Source organism: Microtus oregoni, unplaced genomic scaffold, assembly GCF_018167655.1.
Source record: "Microtus oregoni isolate MIOR12 unplaced genomic scaffold, Mior012 000069F_ref0000032, whole genome shotgun sequence".
Classification (NCBI taxonomy): domain Eukaryota; kingdom Metazoa; phylum Chordata; class Mammalia; order Rodentia; family Cricetidae; genus Microtus; species Microtus oregoni.
In genome coordinates, this window is record NW_024543976.1 from 4,561,938 (window position 1) to 4,575,609 (window position 13,672).

Here is a 13,672-nt window from a genome sequence, read left to right on the forward strand (position 1 = left end):
TAGGACAGGTGGGCAGGGGCCAGATTTCCGAAAGGGGAATGTGTAAAGGGGCTATAGAGGGGGAGCTGGTAATGAGGTGGTTATACTGGCATTTACCAAAGGTAACTCTGTTGCCATAGAAGTAGCTCAAAGGTGTAGAGACAGGGGAGGATGTGATGGTTTTGCCTATATTGTTGGGCTAGCCTCAGGACCAAGTACCAGTGTGTAGACCCCAGGGTAGCCCTGACTTGATTCATGATGCCCCAACCTCTTCCAGCCTCCAGTTAGAGCTCTTAGGTCATGATGACAACCGTGCCTGATGCCCTAATTTCCCCACCCCTGAAGCCCCAGGCCTGGGGACAGGGCCCTAGGGAGAAGCCCTTAAAGAGAGTGATTTCCTAGAACACTGGCCTCTGATTTGTGTGACCTTCTAAGCCCACAGTCTTCTCCTTCGTATACAGACCTCAAATGCCCTTCAACCCCTCTAGCCTTTGCTTGTAACTATGGTCAGCTCGGGGCTGGGACTGGGCGAAAAGGACTAAGAGGAGGTTTGGGGGGGCGGGCGGAAAGGAGGCTTCCTGAGCTATTTGTGGGAGTTTCTCCTCCACAGGATGATCCCCAAGGAACAGAAGGAGCCAGCGATGGCTGTCACAGGAGATCTTGCCGAGCCAGGTAAGGTAGACTCAGTCCTCTATGTTCCGAAGACTCCCCTTGACCTCAGGTTATGGCCATTCAGGCCTGCTGGTCTCAGGGCTGGCAAGCAAGTGACGGTTCCACAGTAATCTCTAGACGCCTCTCTGGAGTATGCCCTTGGGCTAGGATGCTTTCTGAGGCTTTTGTGGGAACTTACCCTTCTCCACAACAGCTGAGTAACCCCAACCACATCCTTGGTTCCAAGATCACCCTGTTCCCAGCTCTCTCTGAGGCCAAACTGAGCTCCAAGGACTCCCTTTGGTTCCAGATTCAGCCCAACTGTGGGTCTCACTGAAGCCTGGAGACAGGACAGGTAGCCCAGTTCCATTTTTTGTGTGTTGGGGCATGGGGAGACTGAAGGGAAGGTGGCTCAGCTGGCCTCAAACCATTTTACTAAGACATGGATCAACTTTATGAATAAGTCACCTAAGATCCATGCTTGGCGATTTTACAAGGCCACTTTGAGAAGTCCCATTATAAGCATGGAATTTATTAGAGCACTTCAAATAGTCTAAAAATTAGTTCAACTTAGTGGGGGGTTTCAAGCTTTTGTGTGACCTCAATGGCTCTGTGTTGCTGATTAAAATCCAGACCCACAGCATCACCTCCTGGGACTATGGTTTGGTGCAGCTGGCGCGGGGCCCACACTGTTGTCTTTTGGACTAATACCCAGATGACTGGCACGGACTTGGCAACAAAGACACTCTGATAAATGCTCCCGAGCTCCTTTGCTGCTCAGTCTTGGTCAGAGACTGACAGATTCAACACTTGTGTCGTGTGACTTACAATTTATTTTTAGAAATATATATTTTTTTGAGACAGGGTCCCATATATCTCAGGATGGTCTCAAACTTGCTATATTGCTGACAATGACCTTTGAGAGTGCAATGTGGTAGGGGTGGGCAGGAGCAGGTAGATGAGTGGGTATGTGTATGTGTATGCGTGTGTATATGTGTATGTATGTGTGTGTGTGTGTGTGTGTGTGTGTACGTGTGCACACACATATGCACAAAAAAAGCCAGGAGAAGACGTTGGTTGTCCTGGTTTATCGTTTTCAACCTTAATCTTTGACCCAGGGTCTCCCACTGAGCCTGGAACTAGACTGACTAGCTAGCAGGCCCACAGGACCCTTGGTCTCTGTCCTCTAGCGGTGCTGGGGTTTAAGGAGTGCAGCTTCTCATACGGGTACTGGGATTTGAACTCAGAGCCTCATGTTTATACATGCTCTTACTCAATGAGCCATCTTTCCAGCCTCCAGTCTGGCTTTATGTGGCACTGGGAATCAAACTTAGAGCCTAGTACATTTAAGCAAACACTAACAACTGAACTGTAACCTCTGCCTTGTATGGCTTTATATGTGAGTTAGTCTTTTAACCTACCTTGTGTGTTCTTGTCTCTTTTTGTTGTCATGGGATTCCCCCCCCCCTTTGGGTGCTGAAGATCAAACTTAGGGCTTCATGTATGCTAGACAAGCATGCAGTGTAACATTGACTCACACTGCCAGACACATCCTCCATGACTTTGCATGCTTGTATATGCAAACTGTGAAGTATTGATGCTTAAACTGGAGGAGCCATGCAGCTGAATTCTATGTCTCTTGTCCCTGACATTAATTACAGACCCCCCAACTATCAACAAACGTAATTTATACCAGACATGATTATTGCTATGACATGTATTAGCTATCTTTTGTTGCTATAATGAGAACCAGTGACAAAGGCAGCTTGTAGAAGGAAGAGTTTGTTGGGACTTACAGCTCCAGAGGGAGAATCCATAATGGATGGAAGGTACAGCAGCAGGCAGCAGGAGCAGGAAGCCCAGAGATCACACCTTCGACCACAAGCAGAAAGCAGAGAGAAAGCACTGGAAGTGGGGTGATGCTACGCGCTCTCACAGTCAGCCCTCAGGTGACACAGTCCTTCAGCAGACCCTGTTTCCTCAAGTTTTCATAGCCACCCTACACAGTGCCACCAGCTAGGGATCAGGGATTTAAATAGTGAACATGAAATCATCACAGACACTAATGCCATTTTCAAGTTAAAGCAGCCATTGAAAAGCAATAGCAATCACTGGGCAGTGGTGGCATACCTCGTTAATTCCAGCACTTGGGAGGCAGTGCAGGCAGAATTCTGAGTTCGAGGCCAGCCTGGTCTACAGAGCAAGTTCCAAGGCAGCCAGGGCTACACAAGGAAACCCTGTCTCAATCCTACCCCTCAAAAAAAGCAATAGCAATCAAAGCACTTATCATTATTTCTGGATGCTATGGGATAGACACTGTGCTAGAAGCTTTTATGTATTAAGCTACCTGAGCATCACAACAGCCTGAAGTTGCATATTATCATTCCGGCTCTACAAAACAGAAGCAGGGCTCACAGGGGCCAGGTGGTCCTGGTTGGTAGGTAGTAAAGCTGAGACTTGACTGTTGGTCTCTCTGTCCCAAGATCTGCTGCTTCTATTGTGCTTTTGTAAATAACACATCCAGTTAAAATATCCAGACAAGTGGCCAGAGAAATGCTCAGTTGGTTAAAAGCTCTGTCAGCTCTTCCAGAGGACTGGGGTTCAGTTCCCAGAATCCATTTGGGGGCTCACAACTGTTTATAACGCCAGTTCTAGGCCATCTGACACTCTCTTCCTACCTCTGTGGGTATTGTATGCATGTGGGGCAGACATACATTCAGGCAAAACACTCAAAAAATAATTGTTTTTTTTTTGTTTTTAACAATTCGAACAAAACAGCACATGAATGCGTTTGAAAGTTCTTCATAATGAAACGACTTGAATAGGCTAACCACTGTCCGCACCCTGGTGTGGATTCTTCTGTTCACCATTTTTATATGCACATGTACATGGACCATGTTCTCCAGGGTCTTTCTTTTTTCTTAGCAGCAGACCACAGGTTTCTTTCCATCCTCGCATGATTTCTCTTGCTGCATTCCTCCGCCAGCTTCCAAAGCACATCATTGTTTGCAATGTGTCCTATTTATCCAACCAGTTCATCATGGTGGTCCCAAAGTGTGCCTTAGGTGAGATCTTTGAAAGAAGAGTCGGGGTGCTCTTGTGCACCGGAAGGACTGACTGAGGATACAGCTTGGTATAGTCACTGTTGACAGTGACAATAGGGACAAGGGGGATGGTTCAGTGGGTGAAAAGTACTTCCATGCAAGAAGGGAGATCAGAGTCCCAATCCCTAGTATTCATGTAAAATTCATTGAGCATGGCTGCAGGTTCCTGTAACCCTAGCATCAGGAGGCAGAGACAGGAGGGGCCATGCAGCATCAGGAGCAGAGACAGGAGGAGGGGACACGCAGCATTAGGAGGCAAAAGTATGTGACACTTCCCTGAAGAGCATGACACCTCCTCTATCTCCAGTTCCTACAACCAGAGGAAGAAAAGTGACATTCCCTGTTTGTCACAAAAAATAATTAGCACATTGAATAGAATCAGCAGTAATGATTTAGTGCCATCTAAGAACTAGTCTGTATTTAGATTTCTTAAATTTAATACTTTTTAAAGTTTTAAAGCTGGACGGTGGTGGCACGCGCCTTTAATCCCAGCACTCGGGAGGCAGAGGCAGGCAAAACTCGGAGTTCTAGGCAAAGAGTGGTCTACAGATTGAGTTTCAGAACAGTCAAGGCTACACAGAAAAATGCTGTCTCAAAAAAAGGTTTTTAAAAAAGATTTATTTATTTGTATTTTATGTGCATTAGTGTTTTTTGCCTGCATGTATGAGTAGCACATTCATGCAGTTCTTGTATGGCCAGAAGAAGGTGTTAGATGCCCCCAACCACCACCCAGGAACTGGAATTACAGATGATTGAGAGCTACCTTTAGGGTGTCGGGAGTTGAACCTGGGTCCTCTGCAAGAGCAGTTAGTGTTCTTAAATGCTGGGCCATCTCTCCAGCCCCCATTTGTAGTTTTAATCAGGACCCAAGAGAAGGCGCGTGCTTCTTATTTGGTTGCCATGTCTCTTTAAAATGTAATCTAAAACAGCCCCTCTCCTTTTCTTTCTTTTTCCATCTCCTTCTCTTGTTTGAAGAAACCAGACAGCTGCACAGCTGCCCTCCCCGAACATCCTACGTCCTTTTTCTGGCTCATTGCCCCCTTGTTCCACTGTCAGTTTTCTCTTGGGTCCTCTCCAGTCACACTTTCACAGCCAAATGCTCTATGGTCACTGCTCCAGGGGAGATCATCAATGACCCCAACTTGTTAACTCTGATGGTCACTCTTCACCTCTCATCTGGTTTGATATCTTTCAGGATATGGTTGCCAGGTGCGTCCTCTCTGCAGTTCCTCCTTGCTGCCCCGCCCCCCCCCCCCAGGTTTCAAGGGCATTTTTCTACTCCACCAAAATTGGACGAAGTCGTTGGCTTTCTAGATCTGTTTTGCTTTCTCCCTGACCTCATCCAGTTTCCCCAGCTCAAAATGTCATTTATATTCACCTGACACAGGAGGCTCTATGTCTGATTTTATTCTGTGTGTAGGTGTGTAGTACGTGTGTGTGTGTGTGTGTGTGTGTGTGTGTGTGTGTGTGTTTCCTGTGCTGGAGGAGATTGGCCTCAGGGTTCTACATGCTGGGCAAGTGCTCTACCACTGAACGACACCCCCACCCTGTATCAGATGTTGAAGATTGGCTATGTTAGCTAAGCTGCCTGCATAGAATCCTTTCCCACTATCATCCTTAGCATGCCATCACCATGTCTTCCAAGAGGCTTCCTTTGTTGGTTAAATATATACTTATGTCTTTTGCTCTCAGGGAGGCACAGGCAATGGGGATGGGACCCAAACACTTAAGGATAGTCAGCGGCCCCGAAAATCCTCTAAGTGGGTTAGTGATTGATTCTAACCAACTCAGGGAGAGAAGGGTCTATTTGTTTATATGTCTTGATCCGAGTCTGTCATGGAGGAAAATCAGGGCAGGAATGTGAAGGCAAGAACAGGAAACTCATGGAGGAATGCCATTTACTGGCTTGCTCTTCATGGCTTGCGCAGACTGCTTTCTTACACCACTGCGTCCACCTGCTCAGGGTTGGGATCACCCACAGGGGGCTGGGTCCTCCAACCTCAACCAAGAAAATGTCCCACAGATTTTCCTACAGGCTAATCTAATGTAGGAATTTTCTCCATTGAGGTTCCCTCTTCCCTGATGACCCCCTTTGTGTCAGGTGGACAAAACGACCCAACAGCACAAATGTATTCACTTGGAAAAAGGGAACTCTTTGGTAAATCACATCACAAAGCACTTTTGCTATAGTGATTGAAAGGGTTTTACAGTGGGGCATACATTTCTGCGTGGGAGAGAGTGGCATTTTTCTTTTCTTATATCTATACTTTATAACTTTCTTGAAAACCTATGCTGTTTTTTTAAAATATTTATTTATTTATTATGTATACAATATTCTATCTGTGTGTATGTCTGCAGGCCAGAAGAGGGCACCAGACCTCATTACAGATGGTTGTGAGCCACCATGTGGTTGCTGGGAATTGAACTCAGGACCTTTGGAAGAGCAGGCAATGCTCTTAACCACTGAGCCATCTCTCCAGCCCCTATGCTGTTTTAATAATGTTGAAAGACAATTTTTAAAACTAAAACAACCAAGGTGGATTTGGTGGTATATATGTCTATAATGTCAGCACTCAAGAGATGGAGGTCAGTGAAGATCAGCATTCAAGGTCATCCTCACCTAAATAGCAAGTTTGAAGCCAGCCTGGGCTATGTGAGACCCTGTCTCCAAAACCCAAAATAAATATAATTAAATCAGCAAAATTTAAAGAATGTGTCTCAAGCCAAATTCTCATCTTCCCCACAACCATCTCCTCCTTCATCCCCCCATCTTGGTGAATGGCTGCTCCATCCTCCCAGTGGCTCTGGTCAAGTCTTCCCTTTCTTTTACTGTTTCTTATTGTGGTTCCCTTAAACAACAACAAAACATATCAAAACAAAAAACCTTAGAGTCTCATCCTTTCTCACTACCAATATAGACAAAGAGGTGCAAAGGAAATCAGTGGAGTAAGTATAAATGGCCAAGAACTTCTAAAACAGCATTGAGCATCATTAAGCCTGTGCCCATCTATCGCTGAGGCGCCTTCTAACCCGCAGATGGCAAACACCCAAAGAACAATGATGCCCAGTGCTGGCAAGTGTGAGGCTTGGTGCTGCCCAGGAGTAATGGCAGGGCTGCCTTGAGGTCAGACAGTAAGAGCCCCCTCTGACCTCTCCCACAGTCCCTTCACTGGACCTGGGGAAGAAGCTGAGTGTGCCTCAGGATCTGATGATAGAGGAGCTGTCTCTCCGCAACAACCCGGGATCCCTCCTCTTTCAGAAGAGGCAGCGCCGGGTGCAGAAGTTTACCTTTGAGCTTTCAGAAAGTTTGCAGAGTGTGAGTAAAGCTATCGTTTGTTCTTAGGTATGAAACGCAGAAGGAGAAGGCCGTAGAACTGGCTGACAAAGAGACAAAGTTAAGAATAAGGGGTATGGTTGGTTAAGTGCCTGCCTAGCGTGCAAGAAGCTCTGGGTTCCATCCATCCCCAGAAACACACAAAACCAGCGTGCTACACACCTGTAATCCTGGCATCTGGGAGGTGGAAGCAGGAGATCAGGGTTTCAAGGCTGTCCTTGGCTACAGAGCAAGTTCAAACCCAACCTGGGCTACATAAGTAATCCTACCTCAAAATACAACAAAAGAATGGTTTGCTGGTGGCGGGTAATTTTGGAAAATACTAAACAAGTCTGGGGCATTTCTCCCTTTATCACTCAATTTCTGGACCTTACTGGAGTGGGGAAGAGGGAGGAGGAGAGAGATGGCAAGATGGCCACCTTTGTCAGGTGCCTGAGATAGTGCTTGCTAAGAAAGGGCTCTACAGGTATAAGGAAAATAAGTCACCATTATCATACCATGAGTATACCATTACCACCCACCACCAACACCGGCACCATCACCACTACAACTGTGACCATCACCCCCCACCACCAACATCACCACCATCACTGCCCCCCCCCCCACTGCTACCACAGTCACCCCCACCACTACAGCCACCACCCTCAGGAGGGAACTGAGGCTCAAGAGTGTTTTATTCTGACTAGATTTACACTAGCAATGAGTGCTACCGATATTTCAGCATCACAGGCACTGGGTCATCCCTGTAAACCATTTACATTCCCAAGCTCCCCTCCCCACCCCACACCCTACGTTCTCCCTCCACATTCCTCAGGTGGTGGTAGTAAAATCCTGGTCTCTTGCTTAGCAGAGCGTCCCTACCTGTTTATTTCCCCCCAACAGATCCTGGCGGGAAGTGCCCGAGGGAAAGTGGCTGGCAGAGCAGCGCAGGTGAGGAGTGACCCCTTTCCCAAGGGACAGCTACGGGAAGGGACAGGCGACCAAAGAGCGGCTGGCCATGGCTTCTGAGTGCTCGCCCCTGTGCTCAGGTTCTCAATGGCCCGGAGCAGCAGAACCACGGCTCGGAGCAGAACCACGTTTCCCAGGGGTCACCGGGGGACCCCAGGACGGCCCACCCGGGAGTGACTGGTGTTGAGTCGGTCCGTAGTCCAAGTGCCCTGGCACCAGGTGAGCTGCTGCCCTGTGTCCTGGGGCACCGATGGCTCAAAGAATCGCAACAAATTCCCCAGGTTAGTTACACAGCGAATCCCTTTCTCAGGGCAGGCTGAATCCCACTGTTGCAGCCCTCCCGGCGTCCTGGGATGGGGAGGCTCACGTACCCCACCCCTACCTCCGCTCTCTTGACTCCTCTTCCCTGCCCTGGCTTTTCTCGCCCGCGGGGTAGGAGTGGGGGTGATGGTGGAGCCCTGGCAGTGCCTGTCACCAGCGCCACTCCACCCACAGGCTATGCAGAACCCCTGAAGGGCATCCCGCCTGAGAAGTTCAACCACACCGCCATCCCCAAAGGCTACAGTTGTCCATGGCAGGAGTTCGTCAGCTACCGAGACTACCCGAGTGGCAGCATCACCCCCATTGTTCGCGACTATCGCAACTTCAACAAGTAAAGCCAGGCTGCGTGGGATGTAAAGGGTGGGGAGGCCGAGTACTTTTTGCTTACTAGCTGTAACCCCAGCACGTTACAGATATTTACTGAGATCTTGCTAGAACACTGCTTCACCCCTATTAGGTGTTCAATAAGTGTACGTGTGTGTGTGTGTGTGTGTGTGTGTGTAAGGTGAACATGTCGCACCTCCGTTACATGTTGCTGCAAGTACCAGATTCCCCTCATTCTATAAAGACCACACTCGGGCATATGAACAGCCTGCTCAGCACAGAAGACCCCAGAGGAAGGGGCAGCCCTGGGTGTGCACATCAAGTCCTAGAAGTCTGGGTTGTCTTGCTCTCCACTCAGCTCTGAAATGGACATCCAAACTCAAACTCTGTCCTTCTCTGGGGACACCTCCAGATCTCACCGGTTCTGGGCTTATCCTGCTTTTCTTTTCCCCAGTAGTATGGAAAAGGCCTAGAAGGTGGCTTTGAGGCCGTGGAAAGTGGAAAATAGCATGAGTTGGGGGCCGCTGAGGAAGTGGCCCATACGGTTTAGTGCGTGACCTTAATGCATACTTAGATGCAGACTCCAGACCTGGCTTTGCGGCCTTGGACAAGTAACTTAACCTCTCTGCACCTCTGTTGTTCCACCCGTAAAATGCAGCATTCCCCAGTACACACGCTGCTGTGGGGATAACGTGAGAGGTCCTAGTACATAGGCTGCTGTGGGGATAACGTGAGAGGTCCTAGTACATAGGCTGCTGTGGAGATAACGTGAGAGGTCCTAGCCGAAGGTTCTGTGGGACGAGGAGCCAGCTGCTTTTAGGGCTGCGACTGCAATTGCTGCTTACAGGCAGAAATGATGGGGAAAGCGGATGGGAGAATGAGGCAGAAACGGGAGGAACTCCGCCCTGGGAGCCTGCAAGAAGAGCGGCAGATCGACAGTCCCAGATGGTGGCGGATCTGCAGAGGGGCACCAGCTGGTTGTCTTTTCTGTCTCGATGCTGCTTCTGAATGTGGTCCTCTGATCTGGGCAGCTCTAAATGAGAACAAGAAGGCTTCAGAGAGCCGGGCAGCCAGTCAGCAGTCTTGGTACCTGCTGAGACCACACAGGAAGATTGTCTGAGAGACAGGCACTGTGTGGGAGGGCCTAGGGAGAGAAAGGATGGAAAGATGGGGTCCTTGAGAATACACAGTAGAGAGGGACTTGGCCGCTCTAAACAGCTGACTAGGTAAGGAGGGCACTGGTTGGAGGACCGGGCAGATGAGTGTGAGAGCCTTAGCTCTCTACCAAGCAGAATTGCTGTCCCTCCGAGGTCCTCACTGTTACCGGACCACAGCAGGCTCAGTCTTGGCAGCTAGCTTCCCGACTGGCTGATTTGGATGTATGCCTCACTCCCGTGTCTCAGAATGGCAGCTGAGGTACATTCCTAGCAGCGGGAGCAACTGAGGTGGCAGGGGAGGAATAGCTCTCTAGTGGACAGGCAGGGCCCAGGCCAGGACTCTGGACTCCCAGTCATGGCCGTGAAGCCTGCTGGGCTCAGACATTGCCCAGCCTGCCCCAGAAAGGGTTTAGTTGTTGCTGGCGAAGCTTGGGTAGCCTAGCAGTAGGACTGCCCTGGCAGGATCCCCGACCCTAGCCAAGGTTTGCAATTCCACCCAGAGGCGAACCTAGTCCCCCTTGCCGGGGAACTACAAGAATACTGCTTTCTGTATTCTTTTGTTGTTGTTTGAGATAGGGTTTCTCTGTGTAGTCCTGGCTGTGCTGGAACTCACTCTGTAGACCATGCTGGCTTCAAACTCAGAAATCCACCTGTCTTTGCCTCCTGAATGCTGGGATTAAAGGCGTGCGTCACCCCTGCCTGGCATGTATTTCTTAAAATAAAAATGACCATGGGTGCAATTGAGGGATTGAGCACTTGCCTAGCATGCATGAGGCCCCATGAGCAATACCTAGGACTGCTCTCTCCAGCAAAAGGCTTAAAATACATACAGCATTAGGCAGCTGTGAATGAGAAAAGAGGAGAAGGAAACATGGTTTCCCCGGGTTTCTGCACCAGATAAATGAAAAAAATAGAATAAAAAAAGGACAGGAAAGGAGCATAGCTGCTCCTAGGTGCGGTGGGGAAAGTTTATTGCAGACATGAGGGAGAACATAGGGACAGACGCACGGACATCTGGGAGAGTTCCGGGTGAACATGACTCTCAAGTAAAGACAGGATCTCTTTGTTGGCCACTCTCCGACCCGATTCCTTTGCAGTGGTAACACTGGTGGTTGTCAGGATGCCCTGCTGTGTATATGAATACTTTCATTTTGTAGCGTGCCTTTTTTTCACTCACCACATTTCTCCCATACAGACGATTCCCTTTCCCTTGAGTTTCTGCGTGTCGCTGGCCCGTGCCCCTACATCAGAGGGTGCGGGGCTACTTCCCGCTTGTTCATGCCTTGCTGTCTGCTTCTTCACGCGAGCATGCAGGAGCCTCCCCCAGCCATATGCTTAGAAACAGAGTTGCTGGGTGACAGTTTACATATTTTCAGGTTAAAAACGATTATGCTAATTTGTCCTCGGAGGCAAAAGCACCGATTTACCCACAAGCCAAAGCAGCAGATGATGTGAGCTCGTCCCTGCCTCTTCCTTAGCTTTAGCATTCTCGCCCTCAGCAGCTTGTGTGGGGGAGAAGGGCTGAGCTCTGCTTGTCACTGGCATTTTGCTCCTTCTTGAAGTCAGCTGTCCTCTGGGTTGCGGGTATTTTGTAGTAATGGAAAGTGAGAAAGAGAAATCCACCTTCCAGTGTTGTTCCCTTCTGGCACTGACTGGAGGGGAGCCTAGAACTTTGCCCAGGCCACTTCTAGAAACTTCCCGCTTACTTCAACAAGGACCAGTTAATGATAGTATAGATCTTTGCTGCCTAGAAGGGGAAACCGAGGCCTCAAGAGAGGCTGGGTGTGAGCACATGTGTTACCCCTCTTTCACACAGCCCATCTTTCCTGTTTCTCTTTTCCAGGACCCCAGTGCCATTTGGAGGACCCCATGTTGGGGAGACTGTTTTCCAAGCAGGCCTCCCTTTTGCCCCGGAGCCATTCAGTGGCTTGGAACTCCTCCGCCTCAGACCGAGTTTCAACAGGGTTGCTCAGGGCTGGGTCCGGAAGCTCCCTGAGTCTGAGGAGCTGTAGCTTCATCCTGAAGCTCCAAATCCCTGGGCTCCCATCATGTTCATCTTAACTCCTGCTTGCTTTCTTATCTTTCTCCTTTCTTTCCTTCCCTTTTTCTTTTTTCTTAGTTTTCTCCCCGTCCTCTCTTTGAGACAGGATCACGCCCTGTAGCCTAGATTGGCCTGGAACTTAACGTGTAGCCCAGGCTGGTCTTGCCTCAGCTTCTAAGCACTAGGATTACAAAGTGAGCATGCCAGACTGACTTCATTCACACAGTGAACATCATTAAATATAGCACTTCAAAGGTCACTGGGTTCCTTAGTCCTCAAAGCAGATATGCATCAAACCATTGGATCTAATGTGGATTCAGGACCTGCTCTAGACTCACAGCCTCAGATCTGCCTGTGATAGGTGTTAGTATCAAGCCCTCCAGGTGGCCTGTGTAAGTTGCCTATGGAGTGTCTCCAGGAAGCTATACCCAAGCCTGTTCTGCCTGGTCCCAGCAGCTGTCACTCACCTGATGACAGAAGGCTCAGGAGTAGGCCATCTATATGTGGGCTGTTCCATTAGGAAGGAGCAACTTGGGAATGCAGCTGTTTGTAGGATGTTTGTTTAACACGCACAGAGTCCTGGGTTTGATCCCTAGCACCACATAAACCAGGCATAGTGGGTATGCCTGAAATCACTTGGGAGATAGAGGTAGGACTGAAAGTCTGGGTCATCCTTGAGTGAATTTTTAAGGCCAGTCTGGGCTACATAAGACTCTAGCTTTACAACAAACAAAAACAAAACAAAAACAAAAATGTTGTAACTAAGGCTGGCTATGAACTGTAGCCAAGGACAACCTTGAACTCCTGATACTTCTGCCTCCCTCTCCCAAGTGTTGGTTAGCCGATGTGCACCCCATGACTTTCCACTGACACAGCTGGCTCTCGTCTGCACATGTTCTCAGTATATCTGAAACATCTGTTCCGTGCTAGACAGTGGCAGGCCAAGGTCTTGAGAGGATATGATAGGGACGAGATCTGTAAGGCAGTTGGATCCTGACAGCTGAGAGCAAAGGGTCATGGAACAGAAGAACCCTGGGTGGGTAGGTGGGATTCCAGAAACTTCCCAGAGGACTTGAACCAGATCTCAGAGAAGGAATGGGAGCCCACCAAGGAAAGGAGTGATGAGAGGGTGCTTTTTGGCATGTGTTGAGGTGGGAATTGAAGAGGTAAGGTGTTCTGGAGATGGGAGAGGCTGTGATGGAGTGAGACAGCGGCTCTATTGTGTAAAGGAAGAAAAGGCTAGTAATGGCCTCACTGGTTGCTGTGTGGGGCCCTGGAGCGAGGCTGGAGAGCAGAAGTCTACAAGGGGCAAGGCTTAGAAGAGGAGGGAAGAAAAAAAGGGGCTCAGCCAGTGACACCCTTTACAGAACAGACACAAAGTGGAACTTACACCTTCCCATCCTCCCTGCTGAACAGATCCTAGTTCAAGCGATGAGGGTGCCACTCCTGATAGCAATGTGTGAAAGGGTCTTGGTGGTTCTCTCCATACTGTCCTACAGATGTGGATATCCAGTCTCTAAAGGGAAATGAGTTGTCTGGAGCAGAGTAGGGTGGAGGAATCAGGGCCCATCAAGGATTCCACCCATTTCTCTGGCCGAGTTGATGCCTACTCATTCTGGAACATTGTGGAACAGTGTCGCGTCTTGTGATTTAGAGTTTAAGTGATTGTGGGGATTGGGGGCACCCCATTAGATGGGCCTTGATTTACTCTGAGTGGCATGAACTTGGGGAAGCCATTTCCCACTGAGCCTCTGCTTCTTTATCTCTAAGGCAAAGACAAGTGTAGGTCTTCTGCAGGGCTTGGGAGCACAAT

At 49.0% G+C, this 13,672-nt stretch overlaps 1 protein-coding gene across 1 annotated transcript; it reads left to right on the forward strand.

The window, feature by feature from the left end:
• Positions 1 to 590: 590 nt before the first annotated feature.
• Positions 591 to 11,830, forward strand: LOC121440586 (myozenin-3-like). Its single transcript, XM_041641345.1, has 6 exons — positions 591 to 651; positions 6,896 to 7,050; positions 7,951 to 7,998; positions 8,097 to 8,235; positions 8,512 to 8,668; positions 11,662 to 11,830. The coding sequence occupies exons 1-6, from the start codon at positions 591 to 593 to the stop codon at positions 11,828 to 11,830; spliced, it is 729 nt and encodes a 242-aa protein (XP_041497279.1).
• The last annotated feature ends 1,842 nt before the right edge of the window (positions 11,831 to 13,672 follow it).